Raw genomic sequence first — 24,005 nt, 5'->3', positions numbered from 1 at the left:
CCACTCTGGGCGGCTTCCAACAGAAATATTAAAATACAATAATTTATTAAACATTAAAAGCTTAGCTTCAGACGTCCTCTTAGCTTCACTTGTTTTGTGGAACATTAATAACTTTTAGACCTGGAAGGAGCTGCTTTTATTTTTTGCCTTAGATCCCAAATACATTAGGCCACTTCTGAAATATTCCATTCATGTGCTGATTTTGGGAATTTCATTCTGGATTGTTGCTCAGAACCACACACACATGTAAGCATCTCCTCGGTGTAAAGCAGGCATCCCCAAACTGCGGCCCTCCAAATGTTTTGGCCTACAACTCCCATGATCCCTAGCTAACAGGGCCAGTGGTCGGGGAAGATGGGAATTGTAGTCCAAAACATCTGGAGGGCCGAAGTTTGGGGATGCCTGGTGTAAAGAAACCCCAACCCACCAGAATAAAACCACAAATACTTCCATTTCTGTTTTAAAAGGAGCTAGATCTTTAGCTCTTCCTCCACTAAGGAAGTGATTTGAGAATTTTAACACTTCTGATACCTTGGCTCCTTCTGAAGCCTAATCTAAACTCATCAAGGCCCAGTTGATGGCCTTATTAGGGGGGGGGGGAGGTTCAATTGCTTCTGGATTCTATAAGGTGCTCCAGGTGCTGTACAGTTGCTCAGTCCTCTCTCTAATCCCAGGATTTATTTCACATAAATTAAAAAATGTCTGTTTCAAAATCATACAAAATCATTAACTGGTGTGAGGATTTCCAGGTTTTATGCTTTAGCTTCAAGTGGGATAAGGCAACCAAAATAATCAGCAGGAAAAACAGAAAAAACAAACAAAATGATCAGCAGGCTGGAGCAACTTCTGTGTGAGGAAAGGTTGCAACATTTGGGACTTGTTCCTTTAGAAACAAGGCTTGCAAAGTGGGCAACACACATGATAGTGGTACTGGGTTCTTTCTATTCAGATAATTCCCCCCCTCCCCCGTTAGACCCACTGATATTAATGGACCTAAGTTAGTCATGGCCATTTATTTTGGAGAGTCTATGCTGAATAAAAATTGGTTGAATACAACTCCATTGTGCATAGTCATGCATAGTATGGAGAAGGTGTAGCATAGGGAGGTGTTTTTCTCCTTCTCTCATGAGTCTAGAACTTGGGGTCATCAAAAATAGTAGCAAGTTTATGTGGGGAAGAGTGCTGAGTGCAAGGGCATCAAATCTTCTTTAGCATTTCTTTGCTAGGCTCTGAAAGGGATGGTGTTGGGTTTTCACACTTCAGCTTACATTGCTGTTTCATTTCCCTTTCTTCCTAGGCCTCTTATTGCCAAAAAGAACCCCAAGATTCCGATGTCTAAAATGATGACTATCATGGGAGCTAAATGGCGGGAGTTCAGTGCCAACAACCCCTTCAAAGGGTCGACAGCAGCTGTGGCAGCAGCAGCTGCCGCTGCAGCAGCTGCAGTAGCTGAGCAGGTGTCGGCTGCAGTGTCGGCTGTCACTGCTTCACCTGAGCCACAACCGCCACTACCGCTGCAGCCTCCTCCTCAGCCTCCTCCAATCCGCAAAGCCAAAACCAAAGAAGGCAAAGGTGAGTAGCAGGAGACCTCAGGCCTTGCAGAAGTATGTGTGTGCACCCGTGTGTGCGGCGCGCATTAGACAAAGCTGTTGGCTCGATCTGTCCAACTTTCCTTTGCTGTGGAAGCCAGACCTCTCCAATGTTTTGACACTGGAGCTTTGGAGAGTGGTGGTGGGCTAGTAGGATACAACGTGCGTGTCTGCCACCGAGTGGCATTAAGTTTGTCACACCAATAACATAAAGAGCCAAGATGTCGGATCTTGTGCCTAGAGCTGTGGGGCTGGTTCTTTCCCCCTGGACCCAGAGATCTTGGCTCCCAGCAATCCATACACCAGCACACCGGGACTCCACTCTTCTCCCAAAGTACCAACTTTAAGCCCTCTAGTTCCCCACACCCAATTACAGCCTCACTTCTCTGTCCAGTGGAAGGAAGGCACCCACAAGCAAGCAGGCTCCTACTGCTACCCAGCAGAGGCAGGATCATGTGACACCAAACCAGAAGGACTTTGCTGACTCAGGGATGTTCCACTTCAGCTCCTTTCCTACCTTGCCCAGGTTAACAGCAGCTGTTCTGTTTCTATGGTGATTGTTTTTTACCACAGCTTTTAACCTTGACATTCTACTATTTTTTCCTCAGATTTCTCAGCTTTCATGCTCGCATGCTCTTCTCTCTGGCTTTACACATAAAAAAATTACAAAAACTGTTGCTTCCTTATCTTTCATCGCTTCCTCTTTTCCCTCCCTTTGTTTTTCTGCTGCCTGGTCACAGCACCAGTAGGCAAAGATCAGTCTTGCAAGGACATCAACAGAAATAAAGGAGGATTGGTTAGATTGGTGAGAAGGTTAAAAAGTGCTGCCGATAGCACTGTTTCTCTCACTGCCTGGGTGGCTGCTGCAGGGCACCCCACAGTGGATTCCCAAGGAGGGTCATCAGTGGAAGCAGACAGCATTACTGGTAGTGCCCTGAGTGCCCTTCTAGCAGAGCACAAAAAAGCAGTATTGCTAGCTCAGAAACCACTGTCTATTACCAGCTGTTGTTGCCACTCTGGTCTCCTGACTGTCTCCAGAGATAAAAATCTGCTTTGGGGCAGCACAGTGAGGTATGAGTGGGCCTCCTTATGCAGGAGGACTGCTGGAATGATAACGTTTCCCCCCTTGAGGAACAAGTGATGCCATTTTCTGATCTTGCTGCTGAGGGGGGGGGGGGTCATGTAGCAGCAGCAATTTCCAGGGGGTCTACTCCACCCATAAGAATGGCAAAGAACATACAGGATTCCAGCTTCTGCTTTTCTCTGCTGCTCAATCCAAGAGTTCCTCAGTGAAGATTATACTGCACTGGTTGCGCTGCATGGCTGATGGCACTGCGTCCACTACTGTAGCAGCTTCTGGTGGCACTTCCTTGGTTCAAGTATCTACGCTGGATCTAACACAGCAGGCTGTAGCTGAGGAATGTACACAATAGCTAGGGACCCTGAGCTAGTGCTTGAGAGGGAAGCTGTGGCACCACTGCTCACCTCACCATCAGCCCTCCTCCAACTCTTCTTTGGCTTCCATTCCTTCTAAGCTCAAATCAGCAGTTAAGGATCCCAAGCACATTGATGGGCAGATATCTGATGGCCGTAAAATTGCTAGGGGTTCCAGATCATAAAATACTTAGGGAGTATAATCATAATTATACATAATTATACCATAATAACCAGGTCATAAAATACTTAGGGAAAGGAAAGGTGCATCCAGCTGCGGGGGGTGGGGGGCATTATTCAGAGGATTGCAGGAAAATAGACTAACAGACAAACTTCTATGAGTCCCAGAGATTAAGGAGAATGGAGTGAGGATCACCTGCCTGAGGATGGCCTGTCTTTATTGCTAAGCACTTACTCCCTAAGTGCCCTGAGATTGCAGGACCCAACCTCAGAACATGTGCAGCAGATCTCTAGGGCAGCAGTGTTCTTTTGTTTTTTGTTTTAAGCACAAACTTGCTGTCGAGCAAACCCGTTTCCCTCCCCTTTTTCTAATGCCATCAAAGAGGAGTGGGTGGCTCTCCTACAGACCAGGAGGGACATTAGTGTGACTCAACATTTTTATTCTCTACCACAGCTGATCATGGAGCACCTGCGTTGACAGGTGGCAGCCCTGTCCTCAGTACTGTCCTGGCCAGATCATGTTCCCAAGGCACTCATGAAGGAGCTGTTTGAGCTTCTATGTCTGAAGCGCCTCTTCTGAAGGTGCTCTCCCATGTGATGATCACATTATCACAGTATGCCTCTAAATGACAGGCTCAGGTGTATACGCCTCTTGTGTATTGTAGAAAAGGGCAGAGTGATTTCAAGACTAGACTCATCCTTTATCCCTAAAGTTAATTCCTTGTCCCATCACTCTCAGGAGCTAATCCTGCCTTTCTTTGACCTTAACCCTTCTGAAGAAGGCTTGGTACAAGCTAGACATGTGCAAGGCACTAAAATCCATTTCAGAAGCACTGTGCCCTTCAGGCACTCAGATTGCCTCTGTATTTCCTTTAATCCTTCTAACCTAGGCCAAAACATGCCTAAGATGTCTCTGATTAGATGGATCAGTGCATGTATATTGCTAGTTCTTGAGGCACAAAGCTTGCCTACACTGTTTAAAATCACGTTGCTCTACCAGGGCGGCCTGGTATCACTGCAGCTTTTTCTACCAATGCTTAATAATAAAGAGATGAAGGTGGGTGATTTACTTTTCATCGCATATTGCAGGATGCATACCTATGCTTTGACAGAGGTAGCATTTGATAGGAGTGTGCTGCAACATGTACTGCTGCTGTCTTAGATATCCAGCCCTCCTGTAAGAGGGGTTAAGTCCCATATTGGGATGCCTGCCTCCCAATGGACACAGAATGGAACCTTGCTCCCTTATTGTGAATGGCTGCCCTGGCCCAGTGTGACCAGAGGCATCCAGCCCTGCTCTTCTTCAGGTTGTTGGGTACCAACTGGCACACGGGGGCTTTGACTATAATTGTCCACCTGTGCCAGATGTGGAGACTCTGTTATTTCTGTTTTCCTAATACTCCTTTTTCCTCTAGTTTCTTAATGCACACACAATGCAATCAGCTTGTTAAGGAATTGGAACTGAGGCTCCTGAGCCAGCAAAATGTTTCATTTTTGTGTCACCTGATCCTGCCTGCTTTAGGTGGTGGTAAGTAGGAGTCCATTCATATAAAGATGCCACCTTCACACTTGACCAGGATAGACCTTCATGGTAAGCAACCAACATCCCATTCTTTCTGAGAGGAGTGGTGTAGAAGAGGACAGCAGCCAGGACATTTGGCTTCTCAGCATCTGGTAGGGGGAATCTCTTGCCAAGCTCCGCCATCTGTTTGCTGCTTTGTAGCTTCACGAGAGCCAACGTCTTCACCCCAAACGCCTATCTATTTGCTCTTCAAATGTGTGTGCAGGGGGTGGGGGGGAGACAAGAGAGCACTGAACACATTCATATGACAGCTTGCTTATTTATTTGTTTATTTAAACAAAAGGTCCAGGCCACAAGAAGCGGAGCAAGAGTCCTCGCATCCCAGAGATGAAGAGGAAGATGAAGGGGAAGAAGATGGCACCTCTGAAGATCAAGCTGGGCATGATTGGGGGCAAGCGCAAAAAGAGCAGCTCAGTAAGACCCTCTCCTTGTCCACTGTGTGTGAATGCGGAGATTGAGTGAAAAGTGATGTGCGGGTGGGCATTGTTTCTATTTGTTTGGCATTTTTGGACTGAAGAACTGTGCAGTTTTAAAAGAAGACTTCACAGCTACCTGCTAAAATCGGATTTCTGTGACCTGTTTTTGTTATGCAAATGCAGCTCATTTGCATCCCTTTGGCTCTTTTGCTTGCTTTATTGTGCTTGTGCTAGTCATGGGGAGGGTTCTTGGACTGACCTTCTTTGCTGCCCTTCTAGCTTTTGAGATTTCACCAGGTGCTGCCATAGCCTGCACAATGTTTAGCTTGCCTTTGAAGCCATCCTGCCCCACCACAGGCATAAGATTTTTCTTATGGGCTATGGTAGGAAACCAGGCTAGACTTGGAGTTTGCATGGTATGACTGGAGGTATGCTTGTTTGCTTATAAAATCACTTCTGTTTTCTTCTTGCCCCCTCACCTTTACCTTATAACTGTATTAAGTGGTGCTGTATTCTCCCTGCTCCCCCCCCCCCCGGCCTTAACTGAGGAGGACTGGATGGCAAGCCACCTCCTTTTTCTTCTTGCTTGCTCCTTGGGGCAGATACTAACCTCAGGTGCCAAGCCCGTCTCCCCCACCTCCCAGCAACCATTTCCTCTCTCCCCATTCCCCCTTACTTCTGCTTCTGTATAGGCCTTTCCTAATGGAGGGCTGCTCCGGTTATGTACAGCATTTGTTTCAGAGTGATGAAGCGGGAGAGCCAGAGGAAGAATCTGACCTTGACAACTCCAGTGTTCACAGCTCCTCGGTGCGTTCTGACAACTCAGGGCGGGTGAAGAAACTCAAGCGGGGTAGACCTGGAAGGAAGAAGAAAAAAGGTGAGTGTGGGTTGTAGGTTAGAGCATGGCAGTTAGGTAAACAAACTCATTTCCTGGTTACAGGATAGATGCAGCTATCAATCACTCCTAACCCTGATGGTTGTGTTCTGCTTCCATGGTCAGAGGCAATAAGCTTCTGAAAACCAGTTGATGAAAACTGCAGTTGGGCAGAGTGCTGTTGTACTCGTGTCCTCCTTGCAGGCATCTGGCTGGTCACTGCAACAACAGGATGCTGAACTAGATGGGCCACTAGCCTGAGTTCTTTGGGGTTAGAAAAAGACGATCCTACTAGATTTCCCTGTAAAAAGAACGACAGAAGGGGCAAATACTTGCTTTCTCACTCAGCCGCCAGGGCAGAAGGGCCGTTTTTCAAGTTACCTGTTTGTGGTAACTTGGAATTCTGGGAATTCTGGGAAGTTTCAGCCACGCCTCCTTCCCACTGGTTTGTGTCATTCACAGGCCCCCATAGCCCTGGAGAGAAGTTTCCATTCAACCCACCTTTCATTGTGCTAATCACCCAGCCTCTTCTCCCTTCAGTTGCTGCTTTTCAGTTCCATCCCCTTTTGGGGATGAGCGGTAAATGCAATCTGTTGAATACCCCATAGTTTCTAAGGGAGGAAGATGGATGACTCCCAAGGTTGTACATAGCTCAGGTGCCTTCATGCCATATTCTGGTTTCTCCCCACTTCCTGGCCCTGCAGTTGCTGGTGAAGAAGAGGCAGACGGCTACGAGACAGACCACCAAGACTACTGTGAGGTGTGTCAGCAGGGCGGGGAGATCATCCTCTGCGATTCATGTCCCAGAGCTTATCACCTGGTGTGCCTGGATCCGGAGCTAGACAAGGCCCCCGAGGGCAAATGGAGCTGCCCCCACTGTGTAAGCTGCTCACCTTTCTTCCTTGTTCTCTGCACACTAGCACCTCCCACCCCATGTCTCCCCCATTTCCAGGGAAGGAGCTTGCCTGTTGTAGCCCTTGCTCTGGTGCCGTTCCCGCTTAGGAGTCCAGGATGCTGTGCTAAAATATATATTAAAAAACCCAAAATATTCAAGCTCTGAAATTTCAGATTCTGTAGCTCGAATAGATTGTGCAAAAAACAATGAACTTGCACTTACTAGTTCACCTTCTGAGTGCAAAACAGTCCTTCCCCCCCCCCTTTGTTTTAAATTAGTGCTTGGGTTAGGGATGGTGGGAAAAGAGGGACTTTGGGGGGTGCTGTGTGCATAGGGACAAGGAGGCAGGGGCTGGGGTTCAGTGGAAGGACTCTGATTGGTCCATTCAGATGCCTTGTGGTATCAAAACCCTGGCATATTCTTGTACCACAGAGACTAATGCAATTGAAGTGGAGATTCTTGCTTTTTTGATGCTATACTAGGAACCCAGATCCTGCTATTATTGGCTGCAAGGATCTGGATCTCTTTGAAAAATCATATTAAAAAATATTTAGCACATGTGCTGCTGAAGCTAGTACCTAAATTAATTTTTGAGAGCTACTCTGGGTCTTTTAAAGCTGTGACTCTTCAACATACTTAATTTTCCTTTGCCTAGAATTCAGGCTGTGTAGAAACAGACACCCATGAGTCTAAAATTCATCAGAATAGTAGCTGGATAGGCTCTGGCTTCTGCTGTTTGCAGCTCCAAGTGCTCCTACTTGCATGACGCCTATATCATAATCCAGCTCTCTCTCTCTGGGTCTGTCGTGCCCCTCGCCTGCAGGAAAAAGAAGGGGTGCAGTGGGAGCCAAAGGAGGAGGAAGAAGAGTACGAAGGGGAGCTGGACGATGTTGAGAAGGAGGAGGAGGACGATCACATGGAATACTGCCGCGTCTGTAAGGACGGGGGCGAGCTCTTGTGTTGTGATGCTTGCATCTCATCCTACCATATCCACTGCCTCAACCCGCCGCTTCCTGAGATCCCTAATGGGGAATGGCTGTGTCCCCGTTGCACGGTGAGGGCGCTGGGAGAGAGGGGATCCTGCTGGATTTCGGGGTGGGGGAGGAGTGGCTGTGCTGTGAGAAGAGAGTAAGAGAGAGAGACCAGCCAATGCATTTACTTGGCAGCAAGGCTCACCGGTTACATAAAGGGTTGCCTCCTGGGCAAGAGGTTTTGGTGGGTGGCCAGACAGACTCCCTGTGTCTCTGACACCTTCTCTTTCCCATCCCCAGTGTCCCATGCTAAAGGGACGGGTACAAAAAATCATGCACTGGCGATGGGGGGAGCCTCCGACACCAGTCGCTGTCATCCTGCCACCCGATGCCAACCCAGACGACCCACCACCCAAGTCTCTGCAGGGGCGTTCCGAGCGCGAATTCTTCGTCAAGTGGGTTGGGCTGTCCTATTGGCACTGCTCCTGGATAAAGGAATTGCAGGTACAATTTTGACTAAACTTGGGGCTGAGGCAGCTCTGCCTTCGAACAAAACTCATGTGTCATCAGAGAGTGCGGGGCCCCAAAACTGGAAATGAATGGTGGGATGGCAGTGCTTGTCAACAGCATATAGGGAGAGCTTGGAGTGTCTGGGCATTTGGAACCCCCACCCCCAGCATCATTCAGTCTTTGGGCAGCTTGATTCTGTTCTTTGCCCTGCCTTTGTTCTTTGGCATAAACTTAAATCAGTGTAAGCGCAACCGTGGGCTGGGGTGAACTTCTTCATTCCCTCTCTTCTGCCCCCAAGGACTGCCACCTCTCCCTGGCACCTCTTGTTTGGGGAGGCTCCCAGCGCTCCAGCAGTGTTATTCTGATGTTGCTCTCTGGGCACGGGCAGCCAGGAAAGGTGCATTGACGATGATGAGGCAAGGAGGAGGAGAGGCATCATGGCCCAGAAACTCTGATGTGACCCCTCACATTGCCTATTAGGCAGCCTGTGTAGTAGAGCTGGGAAATATCTTGGAGAATCACTGCCAGCCTGACTGTGCTAAAACCACTTTGGTTTGAAAGGTTGTATTATTAGAATAGGAGAGCAGCAGCAGCAGCAACCCATGTCTGTCAATGCCAATGATAGCCAGAAGTCCAATCTCTATGTCCCACCTACTTCTAATGATTGGATGCTGAGCAAAGGAATCACCATCATCAGGGTGCCCTGTGTGTGAGCTTCCTGCAGGCATGTTACTGGCCTCATCAGAACCATGTGTGCTGTTGCTCTTGACCCATCATGGCAGAGGCTAGATCAGGCATCCCCAAACTGCGGCCCTCCAGATGTTTTGGCCTACAACTCCCATGATCCCTAGCTAACAGGACCAGTGGTCAGGGATGATGGGAATTGTAGTCCAAAACATCTGGAGGGCCGAAGTTTGGGAATGCCTGGGCTAGATGGTCACTGATCAGGGGTGTGGTCACAGTGGGTTTTCTGTTTCAGCTTTTAATTCAAATCCTTATAGTTCTCATTCCCTTCTACTCGGTTTCTCACCTTTCTTTTTTCTTCCCTTTCTCTGCCCCCTCCCCCCACAAATCCCAGCTTGAGATTTTCCACCTGGTGATGTACAGGAATTACCAACGAAAGAATGACATGGATGAGCCCCCGCTGCTTGACTACGGTTCTGGTGATGACGATGGGAAGAGTGAGAAGAGGAAGAACAAGGATCCTTTCTATGCCGAGATGGAGGAGAAATACTACCGCTATGGCATCAAGCCTGACTGGATGACCATCCACCGTGTTATAAACCATAGGTCAGCTTGTGTGTGTGTGTGTGTGTGTGTGTGTGTGTGTGTGTGTGTGCACGCTTGTGTGCGCATACTTCATCCCCTATCTCAATGATGCCATGACTCAAGGGTGGTGAACCTGCAGCCCTCGGGGGTGTCCCACTAAACCACTGCAGGTAGTCAACAGGCATTGGCAAAATTGAGGTCCTCTTCTCTGCAAAGGCAACTCTTGCTAGAAGGTCTTCCTGATCAGGAAACAGGAAGGCATACTCCGTCCTCTTTCCTGAGCATTAAGACCTCCTGCCAACAGCACAGCACAGGAAGGAGGAACCTTTGTAAGGTCAACCGGTGGGGCTTTCTTCCCCATCACAATGCTGGCTTGAACCTCTTTCCTCTCCTCTCACCCCAGCACTGCAATGAGGATAAGTGTCATGCATACATCCTAGTGCGGTCTGTGCCAGCATATGTGATCTGCAAGTGTTTGGTTTGTGTACACTGCATATCCGGCAAGCATGTGTGTGTGTGTGGTGTGCATGCATGCAGCCCTCGGACAATGGTCAGTTTTGAATGTGGCCCCTGGACCCGGGAAGGTTTAGCCGCTTGTACCATAGCCCACGACCAGTGCACTGTTAGTCCTGATGAGACCTAGGGGTGTGTTAGATACATTGCAGAGGGCATTAGTGGAGAGTAATTGAGGTATAGGTGTTGGTAGCCTGGCCACTCCTGGGAAGCCCACCTTTCTTTCAACGTTATTTATTCCGCAAGTTTCTGAAGAATAAAATGGATTTGAACATGACCTTTGTGTGTTTCTCCAAGAGAATCCTTCTAAATGATTTCCATATCTTCATGATATTCACTGGCTTAGCCATGGTGGCCTTTGTTGACTTAATCCCGTCAGATGCCTTTCGGTGAAACAGAGTAAGCAAACCCAGTTTGTGTGTTTTGCTTTCTTTCTGCTTCTTTCTCTCTTTTCTCTTTGTGCCGTGAATTTACTGCATGCAGCATTGACAAAAAGGGAAACTACCACTACCTGGTGAAATGGCGAGACCTTTCTTACGACCAGTCCACGTGGGAGGAGGATGAGATGTCAATTCCAGAGTACGAGTACCACAAGCAGGCCTATTGGTTTCACAGGTGAGGAAACCATGAGGGTGGCGGTGGGGAGGGAGGCGCTGAGCAGGGCAGGATTGAGCCACCTGGCCCAATGCACCCTGGGCCATTCCTGAGATTCCTGAGTGAGACACAATGGGGCCCTCCTCTCTCTCTACCCCCTCACTCTCTAGAGAGCTGATAATGGGTGAAGACCCTGCCCAGCCCAGGAAGTACAAGAAGAAGAAGAAGGAGCTGACGTCGGAGGACCCGCCAAACTCCCCCACCAATGATGTAAGCTCTGGGGTGGTGGCTAGCAGTGCGGCCACTTCTCTGTGGTGCTAGGCGCCCTTGGCGGTGCAGCACTAGGCTGGGAAGGGAGTGCAGCCTGACAAAGAGGAAAGCTCTGTGCATCTGATGGGCCCAAGACTTTTTAAATGGGGATCACTGCAGGGGTGGTGTCCAGAAGGGAGCGAGCCTCTGTCCGTGTGCGTGCATGGCTCTCACCTCTCTGCTTCTCTCTCTCCGGACATCCTTGCAGCCCACGGTGAAGTATGACAGCCAGCCACGCTTCATCACGTCCACAGGGGGCACGCTGCACATGTATCAGCTGGAAGGCCTGAACTGGCTGCGGTTCTCCTGGGCCCAGGGCACAGACACGATCCTGGCGGATGAGATGGGCCTCGGCAAGACGATCCAGACCATTGTCTTCTTGTACTCGCTGTACAAGGAGGTAAGCTAGGAGTGGTGGCCTGGGCATGTTCGCTCTCTTTTCTGTTGTCCGAAGTATGTGAGTCTCTCCCCCCCCCACCCCGGCCCCTGCCTCCTGTGGAAACCTAACATTTACATGTCATTGCATGGCCCATTCCTTATGCTGTGACTCAGGACTTCTGAACTGGTTCTCTTTTCTGATCATGCGCCTTCCCAAGTGTTACAAAGAAGGTGCTGGCTTCCTGTCCTAAAAACTCACAGTCCTAAAAGTAGAGGAAGGAGAACAGGGGTATACATGGGACAGGGGGGGGAAGGGTTATAAGCCTTCCAATGAAACTCTCCCACCTACTCCAGACCCCCTGTGTCTTTCCAAGAAAGCCAATTAAGTTGCTTTTGCCAACGTTGTCTTTGTTTACCCAGTTCCACCTTTTAAAGCAACTAAAAGTGCCCCCACACCTCTCCTGAGCCCCCATTCCCTGTTTGCCTAGCCCCTCTCCCCCTCTGATGTGGAATGGAAGAGATTCTCTTTGCTTCCTACCTCAGGCCCATCCATTCACTTCCACTGTTCTCCAACCAGATTGAAGCCACTGACTATTCTCTTCCAATTTGCTTTGGATGGCAAAAAGCAAGTTTCCTGCCACTTGTTCACTTCCCTCAAAACCTCCACCTTAGCTCTCATTTTTTGGAGGGTTTCCCTTCAGGGTTTCTGAAGGGAGACAGGCCTCATTTGTTGTTTGGAGTTTGGCCTTCCTGTTCTCCCATGCTTCTCCCCTTTGGGGTTTCCTCATGGGTGAGTGTTCTGGAGCTGAACTATTTCTGCAGGATCCTACCCGTCAGCATGAGCTAGACCTCAAGTGCTCCCTCCCTGCTGTCCTCCTCTGCCCCAACCACCTCCTGTCTTGACCTCCTCATGGCAGCCTGCCAGTGAGTGCCTGCTTTGCCAAGACATCTTGCTGAAGTGCTAGAGCCGCAGGCTTTTCTGAAAGGTGGTGAGGCAAGGGAAAGCCCTTTGCTTAAGCGAGCAGCTGAGTTGCTGTCTGTTCCAGCTGCTGATCCCGCAGCATGAGGGGGGCGGACCCTGCCACGTTGCCCCAGATTCTTTCCCCCATAACAGAAATATCTGGCAGCAGGCAGCCCTCCTCCACAAAAGAAAAGGTGCACATTTAATCTCTGTTGTAGGGCAGCTTCCTTGTTTGTGATGACGTGGGAAGCACACAATGTGCATATGCTTCTCTGAACACGAGCGTGAATGCATCTGGGAAACCTGATGGGGCCAGATTTCCCAGATACATGCAGATTTGTGCGCGACATCTGCCTGATTACCTATTCCATGTTGGAAGCATCCGTGTCGTGCTGGTGTTTCCTACCTCATTCATAACGTATGGAGCCATTGCCAGCCTTGCCTTGTGTGATGTAGATTGTAAGTCTTTTGGGCACTGACCATATGAGGTCTCCATGTTCTGTATACCGCCTAGCACAGTGTTGGTGCTGAATGAACGTCTGGTAGGAGGAGTGCATCAGCCCCAGGCAAAGGGTCCTTCTGTGAACAGCTGTTACTTCTGTATGAACAGCTGCTGTGACTGGCTGCGTGTCAGTGATCCCAGCAGAGCTACAGGAGAACCTTGCTCATTCTGGCAGCCAGCGTTTTATGAATGGATTTCTCTTTGCCTAGCTGAGCCCCTGGGAGCCAAAAGCAAAGAGCCTGAGAATTGCTGCATCAGGCTGAGTCAGGGCTGGGAGCTGTCGGTGGCCTCTTTTGACTCCTCCCGAGCTACAGACGGGAAAGTTCCTTCTAGTTCACATGTGATTTCGTGCTCTTCTTTTCTCTCTCTCTCTCTCTCCCCCCAACCAGGGCCACACCAAAGGGCCTTTCCTGGTCAGTGCTCCGCTGTCCACCATCATCAACTGGGAACGAGAATTTCAGATGTGGGCGCCCAATTTCTATGTAGTGACCTACACAGGGGATAAGGACAGCCGCTCCATCATCCGTGAGAACGAGTTTTCTTTTGAGGACAATGCCATGAAGGGTGGAAAGAAGGCCTTCAAAATGAAGGCAAGTGCAGTGGGGTTCCCCCCCCCCTTACAGCAACAGCAGCACTGACTCTGCAGCTTCCCATGGGCCTTATATTGATTGTGGTCAATATAATTCTGCTTCCCACCAAACCTTGAGGCAGAAAGCAGCTTGTTAACCCCTTTGCTTCCAAGACCCACAATGCCGCATTGCCAGCTTGCCTTTCAAATGCACAAGAGCTCCGAACTCTTCCCCCATCAAGGAGAACCACATTCAGTGGTGTCATGGAGCAGATGGTGGCTATACATATGTATTTCCCACCTTCTGTATTTCTCCTCTTTGTTTTCAGAGAGAAGCTCAGGTGAAGTTTCATGTCCTCCTTACCTCCTATGAGCTCGTCACCATTGACCAGGCTGCATTGGCTTCCATCCGGTGGGCATGTCTTGTTGTGGATGAAGCTCACCGACTCAAAAACAACCAGTCCAAGGTGAGGAGAGCCGTGTGGTGGTGAAGCCTGAGCTGGTTTGTCCTGGATAAATGCCAGGATTTTGGACTCCTCTGTGGTGGGTGAGAGTGTAGGAAGGTGGAGGGAGGGAAGAAGGGTGCTCTGATGCCTGTATTGCTCTTGCTTTCAGTTCTTCAGGGTGTTAAACGGTTATAAGATCGACCACAAGCTGCTGCTCACTGGGACTCCCTTGCAAAACAACTTGGAGGAGCTGTTCCACCTGCTGAATTTCCTCACTCCTGAGAGATTCAAGTATGGCTAATTTTGTGCTTCCTTCCCCTTTGCTGTGGAGGCCTGTTAATCAGAGAGCTGGAGGGGCTTAATCTTAACTCCTCTCCTCTCTGTCATTGACACATTGACCTGTTTGTCATCTACCTTCAGACTGGGGTCCCTGTCCACAGTTTTCCCTCTCCTTTCCAGGTTTGCATCCACCAGTAACCTTTTCATCCAGTGCATAGCTAGCCTGAACATAGGGTGGAGTTTCTACCTAATCTTCCACCCAACTGGAACTTGGTAGAACAGAGGGGCTGAGTCCTTCCGCTCTAATCACAGAAGACCTTTGGATAAGTTCAGCCTTCATAAGCATGAGGAGGGCCTGGTGAGCCAGTTGGCATAAAAAGACTTGGCTGAATGTGAAAGGACAAGCAAATAGTAGATCTTTAGATAACCACTTCTTAGTTCCAGTAGGTAGCCTTGTTGGTCTGACGCAATCGAAATAAGTAAAAAATATATTAAAAAATTGTCCAGTAGCACCTTAGAGACCAACGTAAGTTTTTTCTGGGTATAAGCTTTCGTGTGCATGTACACTTCTTATTATTCTCTTATTCTCTTATTATTATCTCAAGAAGTGTGCATGAACACGATAGCTTATACCCAGAGCAAACTTAGTTGTTCTCTGAGGTGCTACTGGACACTTCTTAGTTGCCCTTCATGCCAAAGACCTCCATGATCAGTTGATCTCTCCAGCATTATAAGACCCAGTGCCTAACAGCTGGTCCCAAAATGTGGTGGGCCATCTGCCTCACAGCACAGCTCTAGTGTGTATGTTATATACAGAAAGCCGTTCCGAAAACCTATAATAGAGGAGCATTTGGGCATCTGAAAATGTATATCTGGAGGGATGGCTCCCTCTGCTGACCAGACATGCACACTGCTTGCAATCTGGCACCTTGGTCACTCCCAAGTGAAACTTAATGTGACTTCTGGTGGCCTCAAGGGATTTCCGTTTGTCTGAAACAGATGTTTAGTGATGGGGGGCGGGCTCCTCCCATCAGCACTGGAAGCTGGACTTCAAGCTCTTTCCAGGGCGGGTGGAGAGGGTCAGGTTACATTTTCACATTTTTGCCCCTTGTGCATTGAGGAACCTCAGCTGCTCTTGCCTCTCCAAGGCTTAGGGAAACCAAAAGAGACGGCTTCTTTCTTTCCTCTTTCATTGACTTTAGGGCTGGAAAGATTTTATTTGGTTTGGTGGTGTCTTTTACACCGAGACTTGCAAAGGGACCACAAACCATTAGGTGCTCCCTTGTTCAAACCCTCCTGCACGTCTGTGGTTTTGTTATTTCTTTCCACCTACCAACTAAAGATCCTGCCTTCCCAGCCTTCAAATTTGACACCACATTAACACTACATAAATTATCCACTTCTATTTATTTAATTAATTTAAAATATGTTTAGTCGCTTTTCTGGACAAGAGCCTTACTATCAAAATTAAAACCTTAAAAATTCACAGTTTAAAACTTTTTTAAAAAAACTTAATACAGTGGTACCTCGGTTTAAGAACAGCCCTGCTTATTTACGAACTCTGCAAAACCGGAAGTAGTGTCCCGGTTTGCAAACTTTACCTCGGTCTAAGAATGGAATCCAAATGGTGGAAGGGCACCGGTGGCAGGAGGCCTCATTAGGGAAAGCACGCCTTGGTTTAAGAATGGTTTCGGTTTAAGAACGGACTCCCGGAACGTATTAAGTTCGTAAACCGAGGTACCACTGTACTACAAGTCAGCACACTTCACAGGTTTCCACCTGCCACCCAAAATAAATAAAACGTAGTCTAACTCAGTTATCACCCAGATAACGATTATCGTGCCTTAAAGAGCAGTTGTATACCACCCTTCATCTGCACATCTCAGGGTGGTTCACAAGCTAAAAATGCAGTATAAAAGCACAAAATACATGACAAAAACAAGAACAGAAAACCCCAACCAATAACCCCTCTCCCTTCCCACAAACACATTTAAAAGGAGTATAGGATGTTAATCGACCCAAGGCCTGGTTGAAGAGGAACCTGGTGCCTAAAGGTGTATAATGAAGGCGTCAGCCAAATCTCCCTGGTTCCTCAATTCCATTTGCCCAGCCAATTTCTCCCTAGAAAATCCACTTTGTATTGCTGTTTGTCTTGATTTAGTGCTAAAGAATGGGTTTTTCCGGGGAATGTGGTGAGGTAAAGGCAAAACCACTTGGATCCATGCCTAGAAAGCACAGGACAAGTAGTAAACTGCTTGGACCCATGCTTTCTAGGCACGGGAAATGTAGGCAAGCTATCCCTGTCTGAAACCCTGGAGAGCCACTGCTGCCAGCCAGTGTAGACTATACTGTATATGGCAGCTCCCTATGTTTTCTATGCTTCTATATTCTGTCTGTAATCACAAAATATTTTAGGGTGGGTCACAAAATTTAAGTGAATAAAGAAAATGCAATTTAAAACCAATTTACTTTTTATGATCCTACCCCCACTCCGCAAGCCATTGTTTTAAGGAATCTAGGGGGGCATGACTTGGTTAGAATTGTGGGGAGTTGAAGGATGGGGCTTTCGTTTCATTAAGGGTCCCTTCCCTTCCCCTGCCCTAATTTGAGCACTAGGCTTGAGGCATCTTTGTGACAAATCCTCATTCAGATACTTCCCCCAATCCAAAATCCCTTCCTTTTCCTTGCTTGTGTGCAAGATTTTGTTGGCCTGAAATATCCCCAGAGGTGTACACGTAACAGCTTTTGTCTCTTTCCCACAGCAACCTGGAAGGCTTCCTGGAGGAGTTTGCTGACATCTCCAAGGAGGACCAAATAAAAAAACTCCATGACCTCCTGGGACCCCATATGTTGCGCCGCCTCAAGGCTGACGTCTTCAAGAACATGCCGGCCAAGACAGAGCTCATTGTCCGGGTGGAGCTCAGCCCCATGCAGAAGTATGGGCAGGATTGGGGGAGGAGAGGCGGTATGGGGGACTGTTCTTTCCATGCAGAGGGTGGTGGCTGATATATGACCTGGACTCTAGTGGGGCACCAACATGAGTTTGACCAAACTGTGGGAGGCAGTGGAAGACAGGAGTTCCTGGCATGCTCTGGTCCATGGGGTCACGAAGAGTCGGACACGACTAAATGACTAAACAACAACTAGTGGGGCAGGGGCACTGTGGTATGGATTTACGTGGCAGTGATGGCTCTTGGATCAGGGAGGGTAGACCCAATGAAACAGGATTTGGGGGAGGGGAGCAGGTCTGGTCAGGATGGAGGCGAGTCAAGGTCCTTAGGTTTTCTGCAAGGATAGTTACATGCTAGGGAGGGAGCCGTAGACCAAAGCATGCCAGAACCCAAGATTCTGGTCTCCTTTCCTCCAGATTGTTGGGAGGGTGAATGGGAAAAGACAAGTCATTGAATGTTAAATGTACTGTATTTCTCTCCCTCCCTCCCTTTTTGGTAAAAATCTGACAGATACTTCTGTATGTGGAGGGGTCATAGAGTCTCATGCTTCTCTTTTTCTCCTCCTGCTGCTGTTCCCAATCTTCTCCCGGCCCTCCCCCCAATCAGAAAATACTATAAATATATATTGACTCGCAACTTTGAAGCTTTGAACTCCCGTGGTGGCGGTAACCAGGTGTCCTTGCTCAACATAATGATGGACCTGAAGAAATGCTGCAACCACCCCTACCTCTTCCCTGTTGCTGCGATGGTATGTCTTGTGTTGCCCAGCCGGCTAGCAGGGGCCTGTGTAGGGCCAGGGCAGCTCTCTCCAGCTGGAATGAGTGGGCTCATGTTATGGAGCAGGGATAGGTTGCCTTTGGCAGGCAAACTGGCCCACCTCCTCAGTTAGCCTCTGGCCTTTGCCTAATCCCCTGACAGTAAATAATAGACCCAGCCAGATGAAACCACCTGCATGAATGGCGACGGCTATGCTTTGTCTTGGCAGGAATCCCCCAAGTTGCCAAGCGGTGCCTATGAAGGGGGTGCTCTCATAAAGTCCTCTGGGAAACTGATGCTGTTACAGAAGATGTTGCGGAAGCTAAAAGAGCAGGGCCACCGGGTGCTCATCTTCTCGCAGGTGAGAGTGGTTGGGGGATATATGGGGCCTTGAACACCTGGATGCTGGCTGTGTGGAGTGTTGAGGATGGGATGGAGAAGAAAAAGATGTGAACAACTTGTTGTGTGTTTCTTCTATGGTTACAGCATGCAAATAATGTAATTTCATGACATAAATTTTTCCTAAATGTTACGGAGGAGTTGGGATGCTGTTTTCTGTGACATCATCTGTTCAGTAAGAACAAATTAGTCTCAAGTGCAAGCATGCAGTATACAGCAAGAATGCTATTGATGAATGCGAAGGCACTATCAATCTCATTTAGGAATATGAATGCCCAGAGGTAAAAATGGGTTTTCCTCATTTTTCCAAGGTCTTCCTCCCTCCCCCCCCCCCGTTTTTTCCCACAACGGAAATTGGAAAGGAAAAGAAACCCCTCCAATGAACTATTATCTCTTTTAGGATATTGCTCTTTAAGGCAGGGTTTTAAAATATAATTTTAGCTGTACAGTACTCTCTCAAAATTGTTTCCAGTAACTTTGTACAGTAATATACAGCATTAGGAAATTGCAGTCTCTGTATACAGTAGATATGAACGACTCCATTCCAATTCTGTTTGGCAAAAGAAAGGCATAGAAATAAAAAAAGTTTTCTGTTGCTTCTTGGGCTATGGAGGAGAATTTTTAGTATTATTTTTTCTGGATCTTGTTTATTGTGGAGACTGTTTGTAACCCCAAATAATTTTCCACAGTGTTAGTGGTTTCTGCATCCCACCCCCCCACCCCGTTTCCCCAACTGAGAATTTCCAGAAGTACTAGACCTCTTGTCTCATTTATGGGTATCTTTTCCAGATGACAAAAATGCTGGACCTACTTGAGGATTTCCTTGACTATGAAGGGTACAAGTACGAACGGATTGATGGAGGCATTACGGGGGCCCTGCGGCAAGAGGCAATTGATAGATTTAATGGCAAGTATGAAGGTTGTGGGCCTGATGTGTGAGGGCAGGTGGGGCTTGGCCTTTATATATCATTACAGTACCATGACCTCAATTGTCTATAGAAAGGAGCCTGCCAAGGATCTCCTTCAGGTGGAGGCTCTCTCTAGATTGGGACTAGAGTGGGTTGTAAGGATCCATCTACATGCCACAAGAAGAACCCCACTAGATCAGACCAAAGGTATATCTATTCGAGGATCCTGTCTCTCATAGTGGTCAGGCAGTTGCTGATGGGGAACCTACAAGCTGGGTGTGAGGGTCAGTTGCAACAGTCTTGTCATGGTTGAGAAGTCAGTGCCAGAATCGGCACCCAAAACTTCAGCCTTTGTCAGTTGAGGGAGGATAGGAGTTGCAGGTGTGCCAGTAGGCCAGAGCAACACTATAAGCAATGTCCAGTAGGAGGAACAAAAAATCCTGAAACAGCAACTCCTCTTCAGCTATCTCTGTCTCTTGCTTGGTCACGAGACAGAACAGGGATGTAGTCTGCTAATCCAGACTAGACTGCAAAAGTTGGCTGTATGTTTTCTGCCTTTCCTGGGCAGCTGAAGGAGCCAGCTCCTCAGTAATGGATGCCTTGTTTACCCCACACCAGAAAGGACATTCATGGTGAATCATAGAGTTGGAAGGGACCCCCAAAGGTCATCTGGTCCAACCCCCCGAAATGAAGGAATCCCCACTAAAGCATCCATGGCAGATGGCTATCCAACCTCTGCTTAAAAACCTCCAAGGAAGGAGAGTCCACAACCTCCTGAGGGAGTACATTCCACTGTCAAACAGCTCTAACTGTCAGAAAGTTATTTTTGATGTTTCGTTGGAATCTCTTGTAACTTGAAGGTTAAGCATGATGTTTTTGCATAGCTTGGAGCAGGCAGCCATAATTTCTACTCTGGAGTGACATGATATACTTGGGAATCTGCTCCCAAGCATGAAATACCTTGTGTGAAGCAGACCTAAGCCTGACTTCTGAGTTCAGCTTTGTGTTCTGAATGTTGAATCCAATTCATATGTTTTACCTCCTGATTCACTCACTGAGGTCTTCATTCTTTATCAGCCCCGGGAGCTCAGCAGTTCTGCTTCCTGCTCTCCACACGGGCAGGTGGTTTGGGCATCAACTTGGCCACTGCAGACACGGTGATCATCTTTGATTCAGACTGGAACCCTCACAATGATATTCAGGTAGGCCCCTCTGCTTCCCTGATCACCCCCTCCTCCTCCTTATGGACTTCTGTTTTTAAGGAGGTGGCTGGGGCTGTGATACTTTTATTGTAATGTTCTGCATGTTTTAATAGACTATATATACCCTGTGTGTGTATGTATAGTTTATTTTTATAATTGCTTTTTTCTATGTTTCTAGATGTTTCTACGCATCTAAAACTTCAGGGGAAAAGGTGGGATAAAATAATAATAATTGTGTAGATCCACCGGAGGTTGCACATAAGAACCACTTTGAGGGTGTGGTTTTGTTTTGTTTTTACAATCAATACATTAATTTTATGAAGTAAATAATAAAATAAAAACCTTGCTGGATCAGACCAAAGGCTGATTTTTATCTATCATCCCTTTTTCACCCATTAGCTAACCAGCGATCTACGGGTTATAGACATTCCCACAATCCGACTATGCAAGCAAAATCCTCAGCGTCCCAAGGCGCTTACTGTTCATTAACACACAGATAATTTTTAGTCAAAGCTATTTTCTGGCCACAAAGATAAGCTTGGCCATGTACCAGCAACGCCTGCTAAAATTTCTAGGCTAGAGTGAGGCTGATTTCAGCACTCCCACCCAAGGCAAGGACAAACGGAATGACTAATGCAAAATCAGCAAATGCAAGGAAAGTAGTTTTCATCTACCTTATTCAGGTACCAAATTAGGCATTTTGGATAACAGCATGAGAGAGGCCTGTATTGCAGTTGACCCTGAGCCCTTGGAGCAGAGTGGATAGTTAAACCTTAGCATGATATTTGCCAAGTGATGATGGTTCTTACTCATCTGACAAACCCTCCAAACATTTTTTTGTTTTGGGGTCTGTGTTTCCTGGAGTGCGAGGTGTAGAGGTGACCCTCCCCTCCCTCATGCAGACACACAGCAATCCCTCAGCAAAGGGGAGTTGTGGCCAGGTACATTGGGAAGCCCAAGCTATGGCTTCTTCTACCAAGCTGGCTCACAGTTACAGACCTATGTGCTCACAGAGTGAAGACAAGGGAAGAAAATCTGATGGCAAATGTGGAGCAATGAGTCTTGCCACAGGCCTCTTTCATGTTCAGGGTGTTTGGGTTAATTCTCTCTATTCCTCTTTCTCTGCGTTTCCTTCCTTCCCTGCCTTCTCATGGTTTGGGTGCTATTGCAGGCCGCTTCTAGAACCATTAGAGGTCATTAGAGGTCTCTGACATCATTGCAGATCAGCCAGTGGCTAGGGACAAGTATACAGATGGGCAGCAGCCTGCTTTATCCTAAAATATCTTCAGACGTAACCATTGCTGCAAAACAGGTCCCGTTCTTTCCCTCCCTCCCTGTTTTTAGCACACATAATTTTGACCATAGCAGTTTACCAGATGTGGAGCATAAGAAGAGTCCAGATCAATTAGTTCAAAAGCCTATCTGGTTCAGCATCTTGGTTCCTAGGGTGAGAAACCCAAATCAGGACTTAAGGGCCATAATCCTCCCCAAGCCATTTCAGCATTACCTGACTTTCTTGGGTTGTTTTTCACCCCCCCCCCCCATTTTGCAGGCCTTCAGCAGAGCTCATCGCATTGGCCAGGCCAACAAGGTGATGATCTATCGCTTTGTGACACGGGCCTCTGTGGAGGAGCGTATTACGCAGGTGGCCAAGCGGAAGATGATGCTGACTCACCTGGTTGTACGCCCAGGCCTGGGCTCCAAGTCGGGCAGCATGTCCAAGCAGGAGCTGGATGACATCCTCAAGTTTGGCACTGAGGAGCTCTTCAAGGATGAAAATGAGGGTGAGGAGATAGCTGTTGTGGGTGATGCATCAAGAGGGAGGCAGTTGTTTGCAATGTCCAAGGGTCGTCCCAAGTATAATTAATTGCAGTAGTCTAGCCTCATGTATATTAGAAGAGGAATAACTGTTGCACAGTGAGAAGCTGAACAAAGGAAGCTATACACTTTTAATCAGACAGAGCTGCTGAGCAGTGCACTTGGCCTCTTCTGCCACCTGGGCTTCCAGGTGCACCAGTGGATCTTGCTGTGTCAAATGATGCAGGTACCTCTTGCTGCAACCATTGCAGGGTAAAGTGTGCAGAATCAGGGTTTGGGCTGAAGGTGAAATCCATTGATCATAAATTGCAGCATCCTTTGTGGTGAATCTGACAGCAATCTCCCGGGTCTCAGCCTCAGTCTCCTACCCCTTACCCCTTTTCTTCTCCTCCTCACCTCACTACAGGAGAGAACAAAGAGGAGGACAGCAGTGTCATCCACTATGACAACGAAGCCATTGCACGGCTGTTGGACCGTAACCAGGATGCCACCGATGATGCGGACGTCCAAAACATGAACGAGTACCTCAGCTCCTTCAAAGTGGCTCAGTACGTGGTTCGGGAGGAGGACAAGGTCAGTCGGACAAGGCAGCTGTGAGATGATGGCTGACGGTTTAATAGGCAGCAAGACTGTGCTCCAGGGCTTACAGATGAGAGGCTGAAGCCATGGAGCAATGGGTGTGGAGTGTGTGATGGGTGACTGTTTTTGTGCTAGCATGTGCATCCCAGTGACCCCGACCTTCTCTTTGCTGCCTCAGATTGAGGAGATTGAGCGGGAGATCATCAAACAAGAAGAGAATGTGGACCCTGACTACTGGGAGAAGCTGTTGCGGCACCATTACGAGCAGCAGCAGGAGGACTTGGCTCGCAACCTAGGAAAAGGGAAGCGTGTGCGCAAACAGGTCAACTACAATGATGCGGCCCAAGAGGACCAAGGTCAGCATTTGGGGATCCCCTTGAGAGGATAGGAGTGGCCACCTGGCACTCTCAGGGCTACTGAACCTACCTCCGAACAAAATGGCCCCAGATTTTAGGGACCCTATCCTGACCCCCCCCTTTTCTTGTAATTTGAAACCTGCAAATTCAGAAAAAAGAGTGACAGTCATAACATTTATGCATGCTCGGAGTGGCTAGTCCTCAGGAAGTATTCCTGATGGAGGTTTGGGGGGGGGGGGGAGAACAGCCAGAACTGCATCTCCTTTGTGTTGTGTAAGATTCTACCAGATTCCATCTGCTGAAAGTGCGTGAGGACTGTGGTTTTTGGGCAAGACATGGAGGTAGGACTGCTTCTCCCATCATGCAGTGGAAGGAAATCTAGACTAACATGCCCCCCTGAAAACCAACCTGGTCATATATTTGGTCACTGGTGTCTCAAGCGATTTTCAGCTTTCAAAAAAGGGGGTCGGTGGTTGTGTTCCAGCAACCTCCTCTCTAGCACTTTGCATGGAAATGATCGTCTGATGATGTGGGGTTTATGGGAGAGGGGAAGAAGCACTGAAAAAGCAAGAGCCTTGTACTGCTTGCAAACTGGCCTGATGCTGTTTCAGACAATCAGTCCGAGTACTCAGTGGGCTCTGAAGAGGAGGACGAAGACTTTGACGAAAGGCCAGAAGGTGAGGGCTTGTTTTTCCTTCCTCTCCTGCATGTGGTGTGCCCCGAAAGGAGCCTGGAGATTGTGTAATAGTCCAACTCTCAGCCCAGG

The 24,005-nt window shown here is 48.1% G+C and overlaps 1 protein-coding gene across 3 annotated transcripts in view; it reads left to right on the top strand.

Moving 5' to 3' along the window:
- The window catches only part of CHD3 (chromodomain helicase DNA binding protein 3), a 59,635-nt gene that overhangs the window by 22,911 nt on the left and 12,719 nt on the right, over positions 1 to 24,005 (top strand). The window contains exons 5-26 of one of the 3 annotated variants that reach the window (XM_035134441.2): positions 1,298 to 1,572; positions 5,069 to 5,199; positions 5,943 to 6,078; positions 6,780 to 6,955; positions 7,794 to 8,024; positions 8,242 to 8,445; positions 9,530 to 9,741; positions 10,717 to 10,848; positions 10,998 to 11,097; positions 11,345 to 11,536; positions 13,367 to 13,567; positions 13,875 to 14,012; positions 14,161 to 14,282; positions 17,033 to 17,206; positions 17,828 to 17,969; positions 18,207 to 18,338; positions 19,166 to 19,283; positions 20,362 to 20,486; positions 22,039 to 22,270; positions 22,711 to 22,877; positions 23,062 to 23,239; positions 23,851 to 23,916. In XM_035134441.2, coding sequence (XP_034990332.1) covers positions 1,298 to 1,572; positions 5,069 to 5,199; positions 5,943 to 6,078; positions 6,780 to 6,955; positions 7,794 to 8,024; positions 8,242 to 8,445; positions 9,530 to 9,741; positions 10,717 to 10,848; positions 10,998 to 11,097; positions 11,345 to 11,536; positions 13,367 to 13,567; positions 13,875 to 14,012; positions 14,161 to 14,282; positions 17,033 to 17,206; positions 17,828 to 17,969; positions 18,207 to 18,338; positions 19,166 to 19,283; positions 20,362 to 20,486; positions 22,039 to 22,270; positions 22,711 to 22,877; positions 23,062 to 23,239; positions 23,851 to 23,916 — 3,584 coding nt within the window. Of the gene's footprint in view, positions 1 to 1,297; positions 1,573 to 5,068; positions 5,200 to 5,930; positions 6,079 to 6,779; positions 6,956 to 7,793; positions 8,025 to 8,241; positions 8,446 to 9,529; positions 9,742 to 10,716; positions 10,849 to 10,997; positions 11,098 to 11,344; positions 11,537 to 13,366; positions 13,568 to 13,874; positions 14,013 to 14,160; positions 14,283 to 17,032; positions 17,207 to 17,827; positions 17,970 to 18,206; positions 18,339 to 19,165; positions 19,284 to 20,361; positions 20,487 to 22,038; positions 22,271 to 22,710; positions 22,878 to 23,061; positions 23,240 to 23,850; positions 23,917 to 24,005 lie in introns of all 3 variants that reach the window. The other 2 variants (XM_035134442.2, XM_035134440.2) reach the window with 2 other exon arrangements.

Source organism: Zootoca vivipara, chromosome 13 (assembly GCF_963506605.1).
Source record: "Zootoca vivipara chromosome 13, rZooViv1.1, whole genome shotgun sequence".
Taxonomy (NCBI): domain Eukaryota; kingdom Metazoa; phylum Chordata; class Lepidosauria; order Squamata; family Lacertidae; genus Zootoca; species Zootoca vivipara.
Note: the sequence above shows the minus strand (reverse complement) of the source record. Positions and strands in the feature narration are given on the sequence as shown.